The sequence below is a fragment of the Strongylocentrotus purpuratus genome, unplaced genomic scaffold, assembly GCF_000002235.5.
Source record: "Strongylocentrotus purpuratus isolate Spur 01 unplaced genomic scaffold, Spur_5.0 spur5_scaffold_20, whole genome shotgun sequence".
NCBI lineage: Eukaryota > Metazoa > Echinodermata > Echinoidea > Camarodonta > Strongylocentrotidae > Strongylocentrotus > Strongylocentrotus purpuratus.
In genome coordinates, this window is record NW_022145606.1 from 278,614 (window position 1) to 296,807 (window position 18,194).

The window sequence follows — 18,194 nt, forward strand, 5'->3', positions numbered from 1 at the left end:
ATACGCACATGACTTCCAACCTCGAGATCCCTGGTTCGAGTCCGGGTGTCTCCAACAATTTTTTTCTTCACTTTGTTTTCCTTTTGACCTTTCACTGTACCATCTCCTTTGATTATTAAAACACGTATAATCGTAAATAATGTAATAAATAACCCTATTTTCTTTATTATTACCCTATTTTCACTTAATCCATTATCATATATAACAATCCTCAATCGGATACCTCAAGGGGGCGCTATACCACTTTCAATCATGGTCATCTGGAAGGCATTGTTCTCAATTGCATCTCTCTCTCTCTCTCCTCTCTCTTGCTCTTTTACTTTTCCTCTCATGTTCTGCCCCTCTCCTTTTTTGGTCTGTCTCTGCATCTATCTATCTCTCTTCTCTTTCACCCTCTCCCTCTCTCTCTCTCTCTCTTGCATTGCGTCCCGCTTATTCTCTTGGTCTGTTTCCCTCTGCCCTACAGTTGAAACTTGACTCATGGATAGACCATAATGGGAGTAGTAAACGAAATATGAAATCGTAAAAATGCGTTCTTTATTATGTTACACATGAGCATACGTATCACCTAATTCGTCAAAGTGACGAATTAAAGTCTAGTTGAATTTTGCTCTTATATAGGAGAGCGCAGCAGCCGTAGCGATCTAACTCGCTATTTTAGTTTTGCCACTATTAGTAGGAGAGCGCCAACTGTGGCGATCTAACTCGCTTTTTTAATTTCGCTCTTATATACGACAGCGTAGAAGCCGTAGCGATCTAAGTCGCTATTTTAATTTTGCCACTACTAGTAGGAGAGCACAAACTGTAGCGATCTAACTCGCTATTTGAATTTCGCTCTTATAATAGGAGAGCGCAGCAGCCGTAACGATCTAACTCGCTATTACAGAATTCGCTACTATATAGTTATTTATAAGAGTTCGTACCAGTAGGAGAGCGCCAACTTTAGCGATCTAACTCGCTATTTTAATTTTGCTCTGATATAGGAGAGCGCAGCAGCCGTAGCGATCTAACTCGCTATTTGAATTTCGCTCTTAATATAGGAGAGCGCAGTAGCCGTAGCGATCTAACTCGCGATTACATATTTCGCTACTATATAGTTATTAGTAAGAGTTTGTCGCAACAAATTTCTGCTCTTATATATAAGAGTACAAAATCGCTATGTTTGCGAGATTATTGTTTCTCTCAGCATAGCGTTCAAACCTATTAAGATACGCATCCATACTATCCTTACCTCCGTAAAAGGGGGAAGTTTCGGGGAAGGGGCTGAATTACGACGGTCACCATTACTACCACCTACTCCTGTACTATTCTGGGGACGTGCCAATTCAAGTTTCTTTTCTAACAACCTTTCTTCTTCTTGTCTATCTTCCCTAGCTGCATGTCTATCATCCCTAGCTACTTTACGTTCCCGTTCTACAAAAGCTAAAAGGTCTTCACCTAAAACCCTAAATCCTTTCCTAACTCAAATAATTTAGAATCCATGTTTACACTAACTACTACAATAACAGGTATGACAGGTTTGCAGACTCTTCATAAACAAATGAATTGCTTACCAAAACCCCTATAGCTGGTACAAGGTGCTTGCAACCCAAGTGCGACTGCGAGAGGTCCCGGGTTCGACTCCCGGACGAGCCCCCAAATGTCGCGTGCGATAGCTCGCTTGTATTAGCTCACTAATCTAGAATAGGCTACTTAACCACCCTGAATAATACTACCAAAGGATTCCAAAAATATAGGATGAATGAAACATTTAATGTAACTCAAATCAAGGAGGATATTACAAATATCTTTGCTAAAAATAGAACACATCATATTATTGTCGTTTACAAAATGTCCATATTATAAAGGACTCAGCAAAACAAAATACATATCATTCAGTAATAAAACAAGTTCACATTATCCTCTCTAAATGACCATAACAATGACCTAGGTTTACATGCAATGATGTATAAAAATGTACTTACAATTCGGCATTGAGAAGAGGAAAGAACAGTCTCAACATGCACTGGGTTGCATGGCACCACACCACGCCGGTTCCTTTCCTTGGAAATACCCCCCCCCCCCCAAAAAAAAAAAAAAAAAAAAAAAAAATGTAACACAGACCTCTCTCTTCAAGATCAATTATCCAAGTGAGCAGTCTGTATGTGCATTTTTACTAGCACACGCAAATGAAAATGTGTCATACAAAGAGTCTGCAATTCTATACACCTGACAGAACCTAGATATTGTGTACACTTGAATACACTTAACTATTCATCTAGTGAAGTGGAAATCTACATTAAGCACCTGTTCATAACTGGGCTCACAAAAGAACATCTAATTTGCATACGATCCTTGCATAACTTACATGGGCTCACAAAAGAACATCTAATTTGCATATGATCCTCGTATAACTTACATGGGCTCACAAAGAACTATCTAATTTGAATAAGATCCTCACATAGATAAAGCAAAAATGCGAAAAAAACGTCCAAGACACCTTAAGACAGTAATCCATCTACATGTAATATAAAGGCTCCCATTTTAAGGTATAATTTTTTCAAAATACACGACTAGAAATGTGGTAAAATTTAAACCGTGTTATATTGCATGCACTCTAAAATAAATGGAATTAAAACACAAACATTTTGTTCTAAACATCAAATCATGTATTTTAAAAGTCGTAGGCAGCTTCTTTCATTGTAATATCCAAAAAGTTTTGTATTTGTATCATGTATCGGAATATAGATAAAGCATAAATGCAAAACAAAATCCAACTCAAAGACACCTCAAAACAGTACTCGATCTACCTGTAATATAAAGGTGCCCCATTAAAAGTATCAGCTCTTCAAAATGCACTACTATCAATTGGACAAAAACTTAAATTTGTTTAGATTGCCTGCACTCTAAGATAAATTGAAATCAAAAAGAGTTTGTTTACAACAACATATTATATATTTATAAAGTCGTAGGTAGCTTATTTCATTATGATAACCATGGAGTTTTGTAGTTTTTTCATATATCGGTATATAGACAAAACAATGCGAAACAACATTCATAGACACCTCAAGACAGTACTAGATCTACAGGTAATATAACGGAGCCCCTTTCAAAGTATCATCAGTTTACAATGCCTGCACTCTAAGATTAATTGATTTGTTAAAAAGAGTTTGTTTACGGCCGCGTCATACCAAAAGACGTTAACAGATTGGAGTTGTTGCTACCATGTATGGCGTTTAATAATAAGGGGTAGAGCAACGTCGATCTGGCAATGCAAAAAAAAATCCAAGACACCTCAAGACAGTACTCGATCTATAGGTAACATAAAGGTGCCCCCTTTAAAAATATCATTTTATCATATTGGACGACTAGAAATTGGGTAAATTAGAACAAGTTTAGATTGCAGCCCTCTCAGCTATTGGATTTTTGTTAAGCTGTTCAAAACATCAAATCATATATTTTTAATTTCAGCTTTTTTCATTCCGACACCCATGAATATATCGGTTTTTGAGATAAAACAATGCGAAACAAAATTCTCAGACACCTCAAGACAATACTCGATCTACATGTAATTTAACGAAGCCCCTTTAAAAATATCATCTTATAACATTGGATGTCTAGAAATTGGGTAAAATTAGAACTGGTTTAGATTGCAGCCCTCAAAGCTAAATGTAATTAAAATATTTAAAAATTGTTTAAAAGATCAAATCATATATTTTTAAAGTCATAGTCAGCTTTTTTGTCATTTCGATACGCATGTACTTTTTGTTCTTCTCATATATTGGTATATAGCTAAAACATAAATACGAAACTGCTGTTTTATTGATCAACTAGAAAGCGACAAAGAATAATTTATATACTATGCAATTTAATTTAGACATTAATGAAGGATGTGGAATTTAGATATAATCTCAAGAAAATGCTTATTTTTGTATTACTTCCTCCCCCTCTTTATTTTTCTGTATTTCATTCGCTCTTTTAAGATTCACAAGAAGAGGCTAATAAAATTCAGCAAAGAGCCAAAGAACGATCGGAGGGACGTGTGAATTCCAAGACACCTCAAGGCAGTCCTCCATTTACAGGTAATATAACGGTTCCCTCTTTACAAATATCGTAATTTTTATATTGGACGACTTGAAATCGGGTAAAACTAAAACTGGTTTAGATTGCAGCTCTCTCAGCTAAATGGAATTAATAAAAAGAGTTTGTTAACAACATTATACTATATATTATATAAAGTCGGAGGCAGCTTTTTTCATTGTAATATCCATGGAGATTTGTACTTTTCTCATATATTGGTATATAGATAAAGCATAAATGCAAAACGAAATTCCAAGACACCTCAGGATAATAAAAGCCCCTTTAAAAATATCATCTGAATAACATTGGATGTCTAGAAATTGGGTAAAATTAGAACTGGTTTAGATTGCAGCCCTCGAAGCTAAATATAATTAAAATATTTAAAAATTGTTTAAAAGATCAAATCATATATTTTTAAAGTCATAGTCAGCTTTTTTGTCATTTCGATACGCATGTACTTTTTGTTCTTCTCATATATTGGTATATAGCTAAAACATAAATACGAAACTGCTGTTTTATTGATCAACTAGAAAGCGACAAAGAATAATTTATATACTATGCAATTTAATTTAGACATTAATGAAGGATGTGGAATTTAGATATAATCTCAAGAAAATGCTTATTTTTGTATTACTTCCTCCCCCTCTTTATTTTTCTGTATTTCATTCGCTCTTTTAAGATTCACAAGAAGAGGCCAATGAAATTCAGCAAAGAGCCAAAGAACGATCGGAGGGAGGTGTGAATTCCAAGACACCTCAAGGCAGTCCTCCATTTACAGGTAATATAACTGTTCCCTCTTTACAAATATCATATTTTTATATTGGACGACTTGAAATCGGGTAAAACTATAACTGGTTTAGATTGCAGCTCTCTCAGCTAAATGGAATTAATAAAAAGAGTTTGTTAACAACATTATACTATATATTATATAAAGTCGGAGGCAGCTTTTTTCATTGTAATATCCATGGAGATTTGTACTTTTCTCATATATTGGTATATAGATAAAGCATAAATGCAAAACGAAATTCCAAGACACCTCAGGATAATAAAAGCCCCTTTAAAAATATCATCTTATAACATTGGATGTCTAGAAATTGGGTAAAATTAGAACTGGTTTAGATTGCAGCCCTCGAAGCTAAATGTAATTAAAATATTTAAAAATTGTTTAAAAGATCAAATCATATATTTTTAAAGTCATAGTCAGCTTTTTTGTCATTTCGATACGCATGTACTTTTTGTTCTTCTCATATATTGGTATATAGCTAAAACATAAATACGAAACTGCTGTTTTATTGATCAACTAGAAAGCGACAAAGAAAAATTTATATACTTTGCAATTTAATTTAGACATTAATGAAGGAGGAGGAATTTAGATATAATCTCAAGAAAATGCTTATTTTTGTATTACTTCATCCCCCTCTTTATTTTTCTGTATTTCATTCGCTCTTTTAAGATTCACAAGAAGAGGCTAATGAAATTCAGCAAAGAGCCAAAGAACGATCGGAGGGACGTGTGAATTCCAAGACTCCTCAAGGCAGTCCTCCATTTACAGGTAATATAACGGTTCCCTCTTTACAAATATCATATTTTTTATATTGGACGACTTGAAATGGGGTAAAACTAAAACTGGTTTAGATTGCAGCTCTCTCAGCTAAATGGAATTAATAAAAAGAGTTTGTTAACAACATTATACTATGTATTATATAAAGTCGGAGGCAGCTTTTTTCATTGTAATATCCATGGAGATTTGTACTTTTCTCATATATTGGTATATAGATAAAGCATAAATGCAAAACGAAATTCCAAGACACCTCAGGATAATAAAACATCTACATGTAATATAACAGAGCCCATTTTAAGGTATCATCTTTTCAAAATGAACGACTAGAAATGTTGTCAAACTTAAACCGTGTTAGATTACCTGCACTCTAAAATAAATGGAATTAAAACACAAACATTTTGTTCAAAACATCAAATCATATATTTTTAAAGTCGTAGGCAGTTTTTTTCATTATAATATCCATGGAGTTTTTTAGTTTTCTCATATATCGGTATATAAATAAAACAATGCAAAAAAAATCCAAGACACCTCAAGACAGTACTCGATCTAAAGGTAACATAAAGGTGCCCCCTTTAAAAATATCATCTTATCATATTGGACGACTAGAAATTGGGTAAATTAGAACTAGTTTAGATTGCAGCCCTCTCAGCTATTGGATTTTTGTTGAACTGTTCAAAACATCACAATGAGATAGCGATGAGAAGCATGTCTGTTCAACTGTGTGTTGTATATGATTGTTGATGTATCATCTTTATACCTTTGGATATATCAAGAGCAACAGTGGAATGCAGCACTGTCTAAGATTGTATGGTCCATTTTCCATAGTTGATGGAGAATCCTATGAATAGCTCGAGGGAGAATGCCAGGCAAGTTTTGTCTGAGTTCTAAGCTAAAAATTGTGTGTGTGCCCATCTACCAAGATTTGTGTTGTTTTATTACTCGTGAAACATTCCTCGCAATATGATAAGAGGCAGAGGAAAGCCCAACTCTTCTCCTGGCAAATTCCTGCCTACTTCACAAAGAGGTCAAGGTCAGGCCATGCCATCACCAAAACAGCCTTTTATTCCCCACAAGGGAGTAGATCGCACAGTTAAAGCGAAACAAGGAATGTTGGACTCTTCCATAACCAAAGAAGGTGTGTTCATCGACGTGCAAAGTGTTCATGACCAGCTGGGGAATATTGGAGTAGCTCAAGATGATCTGGCCATTATCATCGGGAATGCTGTTGAGACAGCTGTCAAGGCAGCAATACCTGCAATTGTGAGGGCAGTGAGAGAAGCCTGTGTTGCCTCTGTGAAGGAGGATATCAACCCACACCTACTTCGCAGCCAATTCGAGAGGGATGAAGTTGACCAGCAGATGCGGAGGGAAAACCTTCGTATCATAGGACTCACAGAGGGGCAGGTAGGACAAGCGGAGACAGAAGAAAATGCAGGTGAATCAAAAGAGGCCTTGATGGGCAAAGTTTGTCAGCTGGCAGAAGAGGTCGGAGTGAACATCACCCCAGATGACATTTCTACATGCTATCGGGTTGGAAAGCCAAGAGTGGGAGGAGGAGGAGCTCGCCAAACGATCGTTCGGCTCATATCTCGGCGAAAGAGGGACGAAATATACAATCGGAAGTATGCTTTGAAGGGAAAACTTCCTACAAGGGCGTTTTTGTTAACGATGATCTTACCAACCTGCAATATTCTGTGCTGAGAAGCGCAAAAAAACTCTCCACTTGTTAAAAATATTCCCACAAAAAATAGAAATATCGTTTGCAAAATGCAGGATGACACTTTCAAAGTCATCAAAACACCTGATGACTTGTTTGATGTTGGGCTAACCGACATCAAATACGAAGATTTTAAACTCTCCATAATGTAAATGACTTATAAATATGATGAGCAACAAATGTTTTATTATTTAAATGGAACAAAATGAGACATCTGTAATTCAATCACATAATGTTAGCCCTAATTTATTTGATAATACATTATCAGAGCAAATGTTACATTCATTTTGTATATCACATGTTAATATCAGATCTCTTAATAAGAACTTTGATAATCTAAATTTGTTATATGAAGATACATTAAAAACAAAATTTGATATAATTGCCTTATCAGAAGTGTGGAATGTTTCAAACAAAGGTATTTTAGGCTTAAATGATTATGTCCTTGAGGTAAAGTGTAGAACAGGTGGCACAAGGGGTGAAGGAGTTGGAGCTTACATTCACTCTTCATTAAAATATGTTATTCTTGACCATGAAGTCACTCACACAGAAAGTCTCAGGTTAGAAACTGACCTGAATGGTAGGAAAATTACTGTAGGTATTATTTATCGTAAGCCCAATACTGATATTGATCAATTTCAAAACTCCTTGCTTGTAACATTAGAAAGATTGAAAATTGATAAAGCAAATGTAGTTTTACTTGGAGATTTTAACATTAATGTACTACACAAGGAAGGAATAGATATGAAAGCAGAACAATTTTTAACTTCTTTACAATGTTTGGGTATGCAGCAACTAATCACTTCACAAACAAGAGTAACTAAAACAACTTCCTCTCTAATTGACCATGTGTACACTAATGTAACAATTTCTTCTATTCATGCTGGAGTTATAGAAACTGATATATCAGATCATTTCCCTATCTTTGTTGCATTTGAGCATCTTAGAAAGGCAAGTAAAACAAGCAACAAAAAGTCTGTGTTTCGTACCTTCAGAAATTATGATATTAATAAATTCCATGATGATCTAGGTAAAATTGATTGGAACAATGTAAGTGGTTGTACAAAATTAAATGAGTCGTACTCTGTATTTTACGACTTGTTTACGCAAGTCTGTGACAAGCATGCACCAATTATATCATCAACTTCAAAGAACCTAAAAAAGGGGGAAAATGCTGGGAGAAAACCATGGATGACTAATGCTATTTTAAAATCAGTCAAGAAAAAGCACAAGTTGTATTTTAAACTAAAGGCATCAAATTTCCAACAAAAAGACGAGGAAGAATACAAAAGGTATAGAAATGTTCTAACTACAGTTCTACGAAATGCAAAGAGACAATATTATAGTAACCCCTTCTTCATTAATAAGAATGATAGTCGTAAAACGTGGAGAACAATTAACGAGTTGTTGAGCGGTGGAAATGTCAAAAATAAAGTGACCAATGTAGAGAAATTATTAAGCTCAGGTGGTGGAGAAAATAGAGTGATAACTTCTGATAATGAAATAGCTAACGAATTTAACAACTTTTTTGTAAACATAGGTCCAAAGCTGGCAAAGGAAATACTACCAGTGAATTCTGACTTTACAGAATATTTAGGATATAGAACAGAAAAATCACTATTTTTAAAACCAATAACAGAGAATGAATTAAAATGCCACTTACAGACTTTAGATACAAAAAAGCATGTGGCTATGATAATTTGCCGGCAAGATTGTTGAGGGATGCTGCCCTATACGTTTCAAGCTCATTAACATATATTTTCAATCTTTCCATAGAAAGAGGTAAATTTCCAGACGCACTGAAAGTAGCAAAAGTGACACCTATTTATAAAAAGGGGCGAAAAGATCTAGCTGGTAATTACAAACCTATTTCAGTTTTACCTATACTGGGTAAAATCTTTGAGAAAATAATAAATAATCGTGTAATTGACTATTTGGAAGCAAATAATATATCTTGTTTCAACACCAGTACGGTTTCCGTAAGAAACATAGCACTAAGTTATCTTTGATTACTCTTACAAATACACTATTGAAATACATTGATGAAGGTAGAACAACAGTTGGCATCTTTATTGACTTTCAAAAGGCATTTGATACTATAAACCACAGCATTCTCCTCAAAAAAATGTCACACTATGGAATACGTGGGTTAGCCTTGCAATGGTTTGAAGATTATTTGTGTAAACGATCACAGTTTATACTATATAAAGACAAAATGTCTTTGAAATTGAATATAACATGTGGTGTCCCTCAAGGCTCCGTTCTTGGACCAACATTATTTTTACTATATATAAATGACTTACCTAACTCCACAAACTTTTTCAATTTCAGATTATTTGCTCAAATCTTTTTCATACTTTTAATCCTAGACAAAAAGAAATTGATTTAGAAATTGTAAGTGAAAATTTAATGAAGGTGCAGGAATGGTGTAATGCAAATGAAGTCACAATTAACTTACAGAAAACAAACTATATGATTATGAAATCCAAAGCTAGATCAATAGACAAAAAGGGATCTGTGAGAATATCAAGATCAAATATTAAAGAGGTATACGTTGCATCATTTGTAGGAATTGAAATTGATTGTCACCTTTCATGGAAAGAACACATTCAGACGATAAACAAATGCATAAGAAAGAAAGTAGGTATTCTGTTTAAACTGAGACATTTTGTTCCCAAGAATATACTTGTGTTATTATATAAGGCTTTTATACAGCCTCACCTCTCTTATGGAGTAGAAGTATGGGGGAGCACTTACAAAAGTAATCTAAATTGTATATATTTAAGTCAAAAAATGGCAATGAGAGCAATTACATTCAGTCCACTTAGAACAGACTCCAAAGCTCTTTTCCAAAGTCTAAACATTTTAAATATTTTTCAACTTCATGAACTTCTTGTATCAACATTTATGTATGATTTGGTAAAAGTTTTTTACCACACTCTTTAGTGGATTATTGTCAGATGATACAGCATATATATGCAACTAGGAGAAAAGAAAGTGGCTTACTTTATCAACCAAAATGTAAGACAACGCAAGGGCAATTTTGTATTTCGTTCGTAGGAACAAAGCTGTGGAATGATCTGCCAGATGAAATTAGATTAAAAACATCAAGGTTATCTTTTCGGAGACATCTTTCCACCTACCTTCTATGTAAATGACATGGGCTCAATCCCACCCCCTTCGTTTTTTCCTTTTATATTACTTGTCTTCCTTTTATATATGTATACACTTATAGCGGCCTTAAGCTTTTACAGGATTTGTGCATGTACGTACATGTGTATGATTATTTTTATTAATACATCCTTTTCATTTTTATGAACACATTGATGATTTTATTTCTTCAAAGATTTGTTTTCTTTCATTATTATACATGTAATATAACGGAGCCCATTTTAAGGTATCATCTTTTCAAAATGCACGACTAGAAATGTTGTCAAACTTGAACCGTGTTAGATTACCTGCACTCTAAAATAAATGGAATTAAAACACAAACATTTTGTTCAAAACATCAAATCATATATTTTTAAAGTCGTAGGCAGTTTTTTTCATTATAATATCCATGGAGTTTTTTAGTTTTCTCATATATCGGTATATAAATAAAGCATTAATATGAAACGAAATTCCAAGACACCTCAAGACAGTACTCGATCTACACAAAATATATAGGTGCCCCTTTACAAATATCATCTTTTTTTTTTTAGACGACCTGAAATGGGAAAAAACTAAAACTGGTTTAGATTGCAGCCCTCAAAGCTAAATGTAATTAAAATATTTAAAAATTGTTCAAAAATCAAATCATGTATTTTTAAAGTCATAGTCAGGTTTTTTGTCATTTCGATACGCATGTACTTTTTGTTCTTCTCATATATTGGTATATAGCTAAAACATAAATACGAAACTGCTGTTTTATTGATCCACTAGAAAGCGACAAAGAATAATTTATATACTATGCAATTTAATTTAGACATTAATGAAGGATGTGGAATTTAGATATATCTCAAGAAAATGCTTATTTTTTGTATCACTTCCTCCCCCTCTTTATTTTTCTGTATTTCATTCGCTCTTTTAAGATTCACAAGAAGAGGCTAATGAAATTCAGCAAAGAGCCAAAGAACGATCGGAGGGACGTGTGAATTCCAAGACACCTCAAGGCAGTCCTCCATTTACAGGTAATATAACGGTTCCCTCTTTACAAATATCATATTTTTATATTGGACGACTTGAAATCGGGTAAAACTAAAACTGGTTTAGATTGCCTGCACTATAAAATAAAAGGAATAACAAAAAAAAAAAGACATTTTGTTCAATACATCAAATCATATATTTTTAAAGGCAGCTTTTTCAGTATAATATCCATGGAGTTTTGGATTTGTCTCATATATCGGTATATAGATAAAGCATAAATGAGAAACGAAATTCCAAGACACCTCAGGATAATAAAACATCTACATGTAATATAACGGAGCCCATTTTAAGGTATCATCTTTTCAAAATGCACGACTAGAAATGTTGTCAAACTTGAACCGTGTTAGATTACCTGCACTCTAAAATAAATGGAATTAAAACACAAACATTTTGTTCAAAACATCAAATCATATATTTTTAAAGTCGTAGGCAGTTTTTTTCATTATAATATCCATGGAGTTTTTTAGTGTTCTCATATATCGGTATATAAATAAAGCATTAATATGAAACGAAATTCCAAGACACCTCAAGACAGTACTCGATCTACACAAAATATATAGGTGCCCCTTTACAAATATCATCTTTTTTTTTTTAGACGACCTGAAATGGGAAAAAACTAAAACTGGTTTAGATTGCAGCCCTCAAAGCTAAATGGAATTAAAATAAAACAAATGTTAAAAAATCAAATTATATATTTTTAAAGTCGTAGTCAGCTTTTTTTCTTCAATTCGATACCCATTAATTTCTTGTTTTTCTTCTTGGTATAAAGTTAAAACATAAAAAAAAAAAAAAAAAATTATTAATTAACTACCAATCGCCAAAGAATAATTTATATACTATGCAATTTAATTTGTTTAATTAATGAAGGATGTGGAATGAAGATAAAATCTCAATATTTTTTATTTGTGTATTCCTTCCTCCCCCTCTTTATTATTCTGTATTTCATTCGCTCTTTTTAGATTCACAAGAAGAGGCTGATAACATTCAGCAAAGAGCCAAAGAACGATCGGAGGGACGTGTGAATTCTAAGACACCTCAAGGTAGTACTCCAGTTACAGGTTATATAACGGTCCCTCTTTACTATTATCATCTTTTTAAAATGGACGACTTGAAATGGGGTAAAACTAAAACTGGTTTAGATTGGCTGCACTCTTAAATAAATGGAATTACAAAACAAACAATTAAATTTGTTCAAAACATCAAATCATATATTTTTAAAGTCGTAGGCAGCTTTTTTCAGTATAATATCCATGGAGTTTTGCACTTTTCTCATATATCGGTATATAGATAAAGCAAAAATGAGAAACGAAATTCCAAGACATCTCAGGATAATAAAACATCTACATGTAATATAACGGAGCCCATTTTAAGGTATCATCTTTTCAAAATGCACGACTAGAAATGTTGTCAAACTTGAACCGTGTTAGATTACCTGCACTCTAAAATAAATGGAATTAAAACACAAACATTTTGTTCAAAACATCAAATCATATATTTTTAAAGTCGTAGGCAGTTTTTTTCATTATAATATCCATGGAGTTGTTTTAGTTTTCTCATATATCGGTATATAAATAAAGCATTAATATGAAACGAAATTCCAAGACACCTCAAGACAGTACTCGATCTACACAAAATATATAGGTGCCCCTTTACAAATATCATCTTTTTTTTTTTAGACGACCTGAAATGGGAAAAAACTAAAACTGGTTTAGATTGCAGCCCTCAAAGCTAAATGGAATTAAAATAAAACAAATGTTAAAAAATCAAATTATATATTTTTAAAGTCGTAGTCAGCTTTTTTTCTTCAATTCGATACCCATGAATTTCTTGTTTTTCTTCTTGGTATAAAGTTAAAACATAAATACAAAACTAATATTTTATTAATTAACTACCAATCGCCAAAGAATAATTTATATACTATGCAATTTAATTTGTTTAATTAATGAAGGATGTGGAATTAAGATAAAATCTCAATATTTTTTATTTGTGTATTCCTTCCTCCCCCTCTTTATTATTCTGTATTTCATTCGCTCTTTTAAGATTCACAAGAAGAGGCTGATAACATTCAGCAAAGAGCCAAAGAACGATCGGAGGGACGTGTGAATTCTAAGACACCTCAAGGTAGTACTCCAGTTACAGGTTATATAACGGTCCCTCTTTACTATTATCATCTTTTTAAAATGGACGACTTGAAATGGGGTAAAACTAAAGCTGGTTTAGATTGGCTGCACTCTTAAATAAATGGAATTACAAAACAAACAATTAAATTTGTTCAAAACATCAAATCATATATTTTTAAAGTCGTAGGCAGCTTTTTTCAGTATAATATCCATGGAGTTTTGCACTTTTCTCATATATCGGTATATAGATAAAGCAAAAATGAGAAACGAAATTCCAAGACACCTCAAAACAGAAATTCATTTACAGAAAATATAACTGAGCCCCTTCTAAAGTATCATCTGTCCAAAATGCATGAATAGAAATTGTATAAAACTTAGACTGGTTGAGATTGCCTAGACTCTAAGATAATTTTTTTTTGTTCAAGAGTATGTTAAAAACAGCATATTATATATTTATTAAAGTCGCGGGAAGCTTTTTTCAATATGATAGACATGGAGTTGTGTAGTTTTCTCATATATCGGTATATAGATAAAACAATGCAAAAAAAAGCCAAGACACCTCAAGACAGTACTCGATCTAAAGGTAACATAAAGGTGCCCCCTTTAAAAATATCATCTTATCATATTGGACGACTAGAAATTGGGTAAATTAGAACTAGTTTAGATTGCAGCCCTCTCAGCTATTGGATTTTTGTTAAACTGTTCAAAACATCAAATCATATATTTTTAATTTCAGCTTTTTTCATTCCGACACCCATGAATATATCGTTTTTTGAGATAACTTGTTTAGATTGCCTGCACTATAAAATAAAAGGAATAACAAAAAAAAAGACATTTTGTTCAAAACATCAAATCATATATTTTTAAAGTCGTAGGCAGCTTTTTTCAGTATAATATCCATGGAGTTTTGCACTTTTCTCATATATCGGTATATAGATAAAGCAAAAATGAGAAACGAAATTCCAAGACATCTCAGGATAATAAAACATCTACATGTAATATAACGGAGCCCATTTTAAGGTATCATCTTTTCAAAATGCACGACTAGAAATGTTGTCAAACTTGAACCGTGTTAGATTACCTGCACTCTAAAATAAATGGAATTAAAACACAAACATTTTGTTCAAAACATCAAATCATATATTTTTAAAGTCGTAGGCAGTTTTTTTCATTATAATATCCATGGAGTTGTTTTAGTTTTCTCATATATCGGTATATAAATAAAGCATTAATATGAAACGAAATTCCAAGACACCTCAAGACAGTACTCGATCTACACAAAATATATAGGTGCCCCTTTACAAATATCATCTTTTTTTTTTTAGACGACCTGAAATGGGAAAAAACTAAAACTGGTTTAGATTGCAGCCCTCAAAGCTAAATGGAATTAAAATAAAACAAATGTTAAAAAATCAAATTATATATTTTTAAAGTCGTAGTCAGCTTTTTTTCTTCAATTCGATACCCATGAATTTCTTGTTTTTCTTCTTGGTATAAAGTTAAAACATAAATACAAAACTAATATTTTATTAATTAACTACCAATCGCCAAAGAATAATTTATATACTATGCAATTTAATTTGTTTAATTAATGAAGGATGTGGAATTAAGATAAAATCTCAATATTTTTTATTTGTGTATTCCTTCCTCCCCCTCTTTATTATTCTGTATTTCATTCGCTCTTTTAAGATTCACAAGAAGAGGCTGATAACATTCAGCAAAGAGCCAAAGAACGATCGGAGGGACGTGTGAATTCTAAGACACCTCAAGGTAGTACTCCAGTTACAGGTTATATAACGGTCCCTCTTTACTATTATCATCTTTTTAAAATGGACGACTTGAAATGGGGTAAAACTAAAGCTGGTTTAGATTGGCTGCACTCTTAAATAAATGGAATTACAAAACAAACAATTAAATTTGTTCAAAACATCAAATCATATATTTTTAAAGTCGTAGGCAGCTTTTTTCAGTATAATATCCATGGAGTTTTGCACTTTTCTCATATATCGGTATATAGATAAAGCAAAAATGAGAAACGAAATTCCAAGACACCTCAAAACAGAAATTCATTTACAGAAAATATAACTGAGCCCCTTCTAAAGTATCATCTGTCCAAAATGCATGAATAGAAATTGTATAAAACTTAGACTGGTTGAGATTGCCTAGACTCTAAGATAATTTTTTTTTGTTCAAGAGTATGTTAAAAACAGCATATTATATATTTATTAAAGTCGCGGGAAGCTTTTTTCAATATGATAGACATGGAGTTGTGTAGTTTTCTCATATATCGGTATATAGATAAAACAATGCAAAAAAAAGCCAAGACACCTCAAGACAGTACTCGATCTAAAGGTAACATAAAGGTGCCCCCTTTAAAAATATCATCTTATCATATTGGACGACTAGAAATTGGGTAAATTAGAACTAGTTTAGATTGCAGCCCTCTCAGCTATTGGATTTTTGTTAAACTGTTCAAAACATCAAATCATATATTTTTAATTTCAGCTTTTTTCATTCCGACACCCATGAATATATCGTTTTTTGAGATAACTTGTTTAGATTGCCTGCACTATAAAATAAAAGGAATAACAAAAAAAAAGACATTTTGTTCAAAACATCAAATCATATATTTTTAAAGTCGTAGGCAGCTTTTTTCAGTATAATATCCATGGAGTTGTGTACTTGTCTCATATATCGGTATATAGATAAAGCATAAATGAGAAACGAAATTCCAAGACACCTCAATACATTACTTGATCTACATGTAACATAATGGTGCCCCTTTAAAAATATCATTTAAGACGACTAGCAATTGTGTTAAATTAAAACTGGTTTAGATTGCACCCCTCTCAGCTAAATGGAATCAAAAAAAGAAATTGTTCAAAACATCAAATCATATATTTTTAAAGTCGTAGTCAGCTTTTTTTCATTTTGATACTCATGGATTTTTTGTTCTACTCATATCTTGGTATATAGCTAAAACATTAAATACGAAACGAATGTTTTATTAATCAACTACTAAGCGCCAAAGAATAATCTATATACTATGCAATTTAATTTTAGAAATTAATGAAGGATGTGGAATTTAGATAAAATTTCAAGAATTTTGTTTGTGTATTCCTTCCTCCCCTTCGTTATTATTCTGTATTTCATTCGCTCTTTTAAGATTCACAAGAAGAGGCTAATAACATTCAGCAAAGAGCCAAAGAACGATCGGAGGGACGTGTAAATTCCAAGACACCTCAAGGCAGTCCTCCATTTACAGGTAATATAACGGTTCCCTCTTCACAAATATCATCTTTTTAAATTGGACGACTTGAAATGGGGTAAAACTAAAACTGGTTTAGATTGCCTGCACTATAAAATAAAAGGAATAACAAAACAAAAAAGACATTTTGTTCAATACATCAAATCATATATTTTTAAAGGCAGCTTTTTTTAGTATAATATCCATGGAGTTTTGGACTTGTCTCATATATCGGTATATAGATAAAGCATAAATGAGAAACGAAATTCCAAGACACCTCAATACATTACTTGATCTACATGTAACATAAATGTGCCCCTTTAAAAATAAAATTTAAGACGACTAGCAATTGTGTAAAATTAAAACTGGTTTAGATTGCAGCCCTCTTTGCTAAATGGAATTAAAAAAGAAATTGTTCAAAACATCAAATCATATATTTTTAAAATCGTAGTCAGTTTATTTTCATTTCGCTACCCAGGGATTTTTTGTTCTACTCATATCTTGGTATATAGCTAAAACATTAATACGAAACAAATGTTTTATTAATTAACTACTAAGCGCCAAATAATAATCTATATACTTTGCAATTTAATTTTAGAAATTAATGAAGGATGTTGAATTTAGATAAAATCTCAATATTTTTTTTTTTGGTATTCCTTCCACCCCTTCTTTATTATTCTGTATTTCATTCGCTCTTTTAAGATTCACAAGAAGAGGCTAATAACATTCAGCAAAGAGCCAAAGAACGATCGGAGGGACGTGTGAATTCCAAGACACCTCAAGGCAGTCCTCCATTTACAGGTAATATAACGGTCCCTCTTTACAAATATTATCTTTTTAAATTGGACGACTTGAAATGGGGCAAAACTAAAACTGGTTTAGATTGCCTGCACTCCAAAATAAAAGGAATAACAAAAAAAAGACATTTTGTTCAAAACATCAAATCATATATTTTTTAAAGTCGTAGGCAGTTTTTTTTCAGTATAATATCCATGGAGTTTTGTACTTTTCTTATATATCGGTACATAAATAAATCATAAATGCAAAACGAAATTCCAAGACACCTCAAGACATTACTCGATCTACATGTTACATAAAGGTGCCCCTATAACTCGTATCCTGCCACAGGGCTACCCCCCCCCCCCCCGTGCCAGATTTATAACGAGATAATCGGATTAACGCGATGGTACTAACAAAAACGCATGCAAAACACTAGGCACAGTTCAATGGGCATGAACAATAACTGCTATTACGAACGCGTGCTAGCATACAAGAAGCCGAGTAACAATAGCGTGCATGCAGCCT

At 32.7% G+C, this 18,194-nt stretch overlaps 1 protein-coding gene across 1 annotated transcript in view; it reads left to right on the forward strand.

Annotated features, from left to right (window-relative positions):
- Window positions 1-1,954: 1,954 nt before the first annotated feature.
- The window catches only part of LOC105447188 (nipped-B-like protein), a 29,387-nt gene continuing 13,147 nt past the window's right edge, over window positions 1,955-18,194 (forward strand). The window contains exons 1-12 of the mRNA XM_030993131.1: window positions 1,955-2,033; window positions 3,963-4,061; window positions 4,739-4,837; window positions 5,513-5,611; window positions 6,645-7,165; window positions 7,876-7,897; window positions 11,408-11,506; window positions 12,482-12,562; window positions 13,563-13,643; window positions 15,332-15,412; window positions 16,809-16,907; window positions 17,592-17,690. Coding sequence (XP_030848991.1) covers window positions 1,955-2,033; window positions 3,963-4,061; window positions 4,739-4,837; window positions 5,513-5,611; window positions 6,645-7,165; window positions 7,876-7,897; window positions 11,408-11,506; window positions 12,482-12,562; window positions 13,563-13,643; window positions 15,332-15,412; window positions 16,809-16,907; window positions 17,592-17,690 — 1,459 coding nt within the window. The remainder of the gene's footprint in view (window positions 2,034-3,962; window positions 4,062-4,738; window positions 4,838-5,512; window positions 5,612-6,644; window positions 7,166-7,875; window positions 7,898-11,407; window positions 11,507-12,481; window positions 12,563-13,562; window positions 13,644-15,331; window positions 15,413-16,808; window positions 16,908-17,591; window positions 17,691-18,194) is intronic.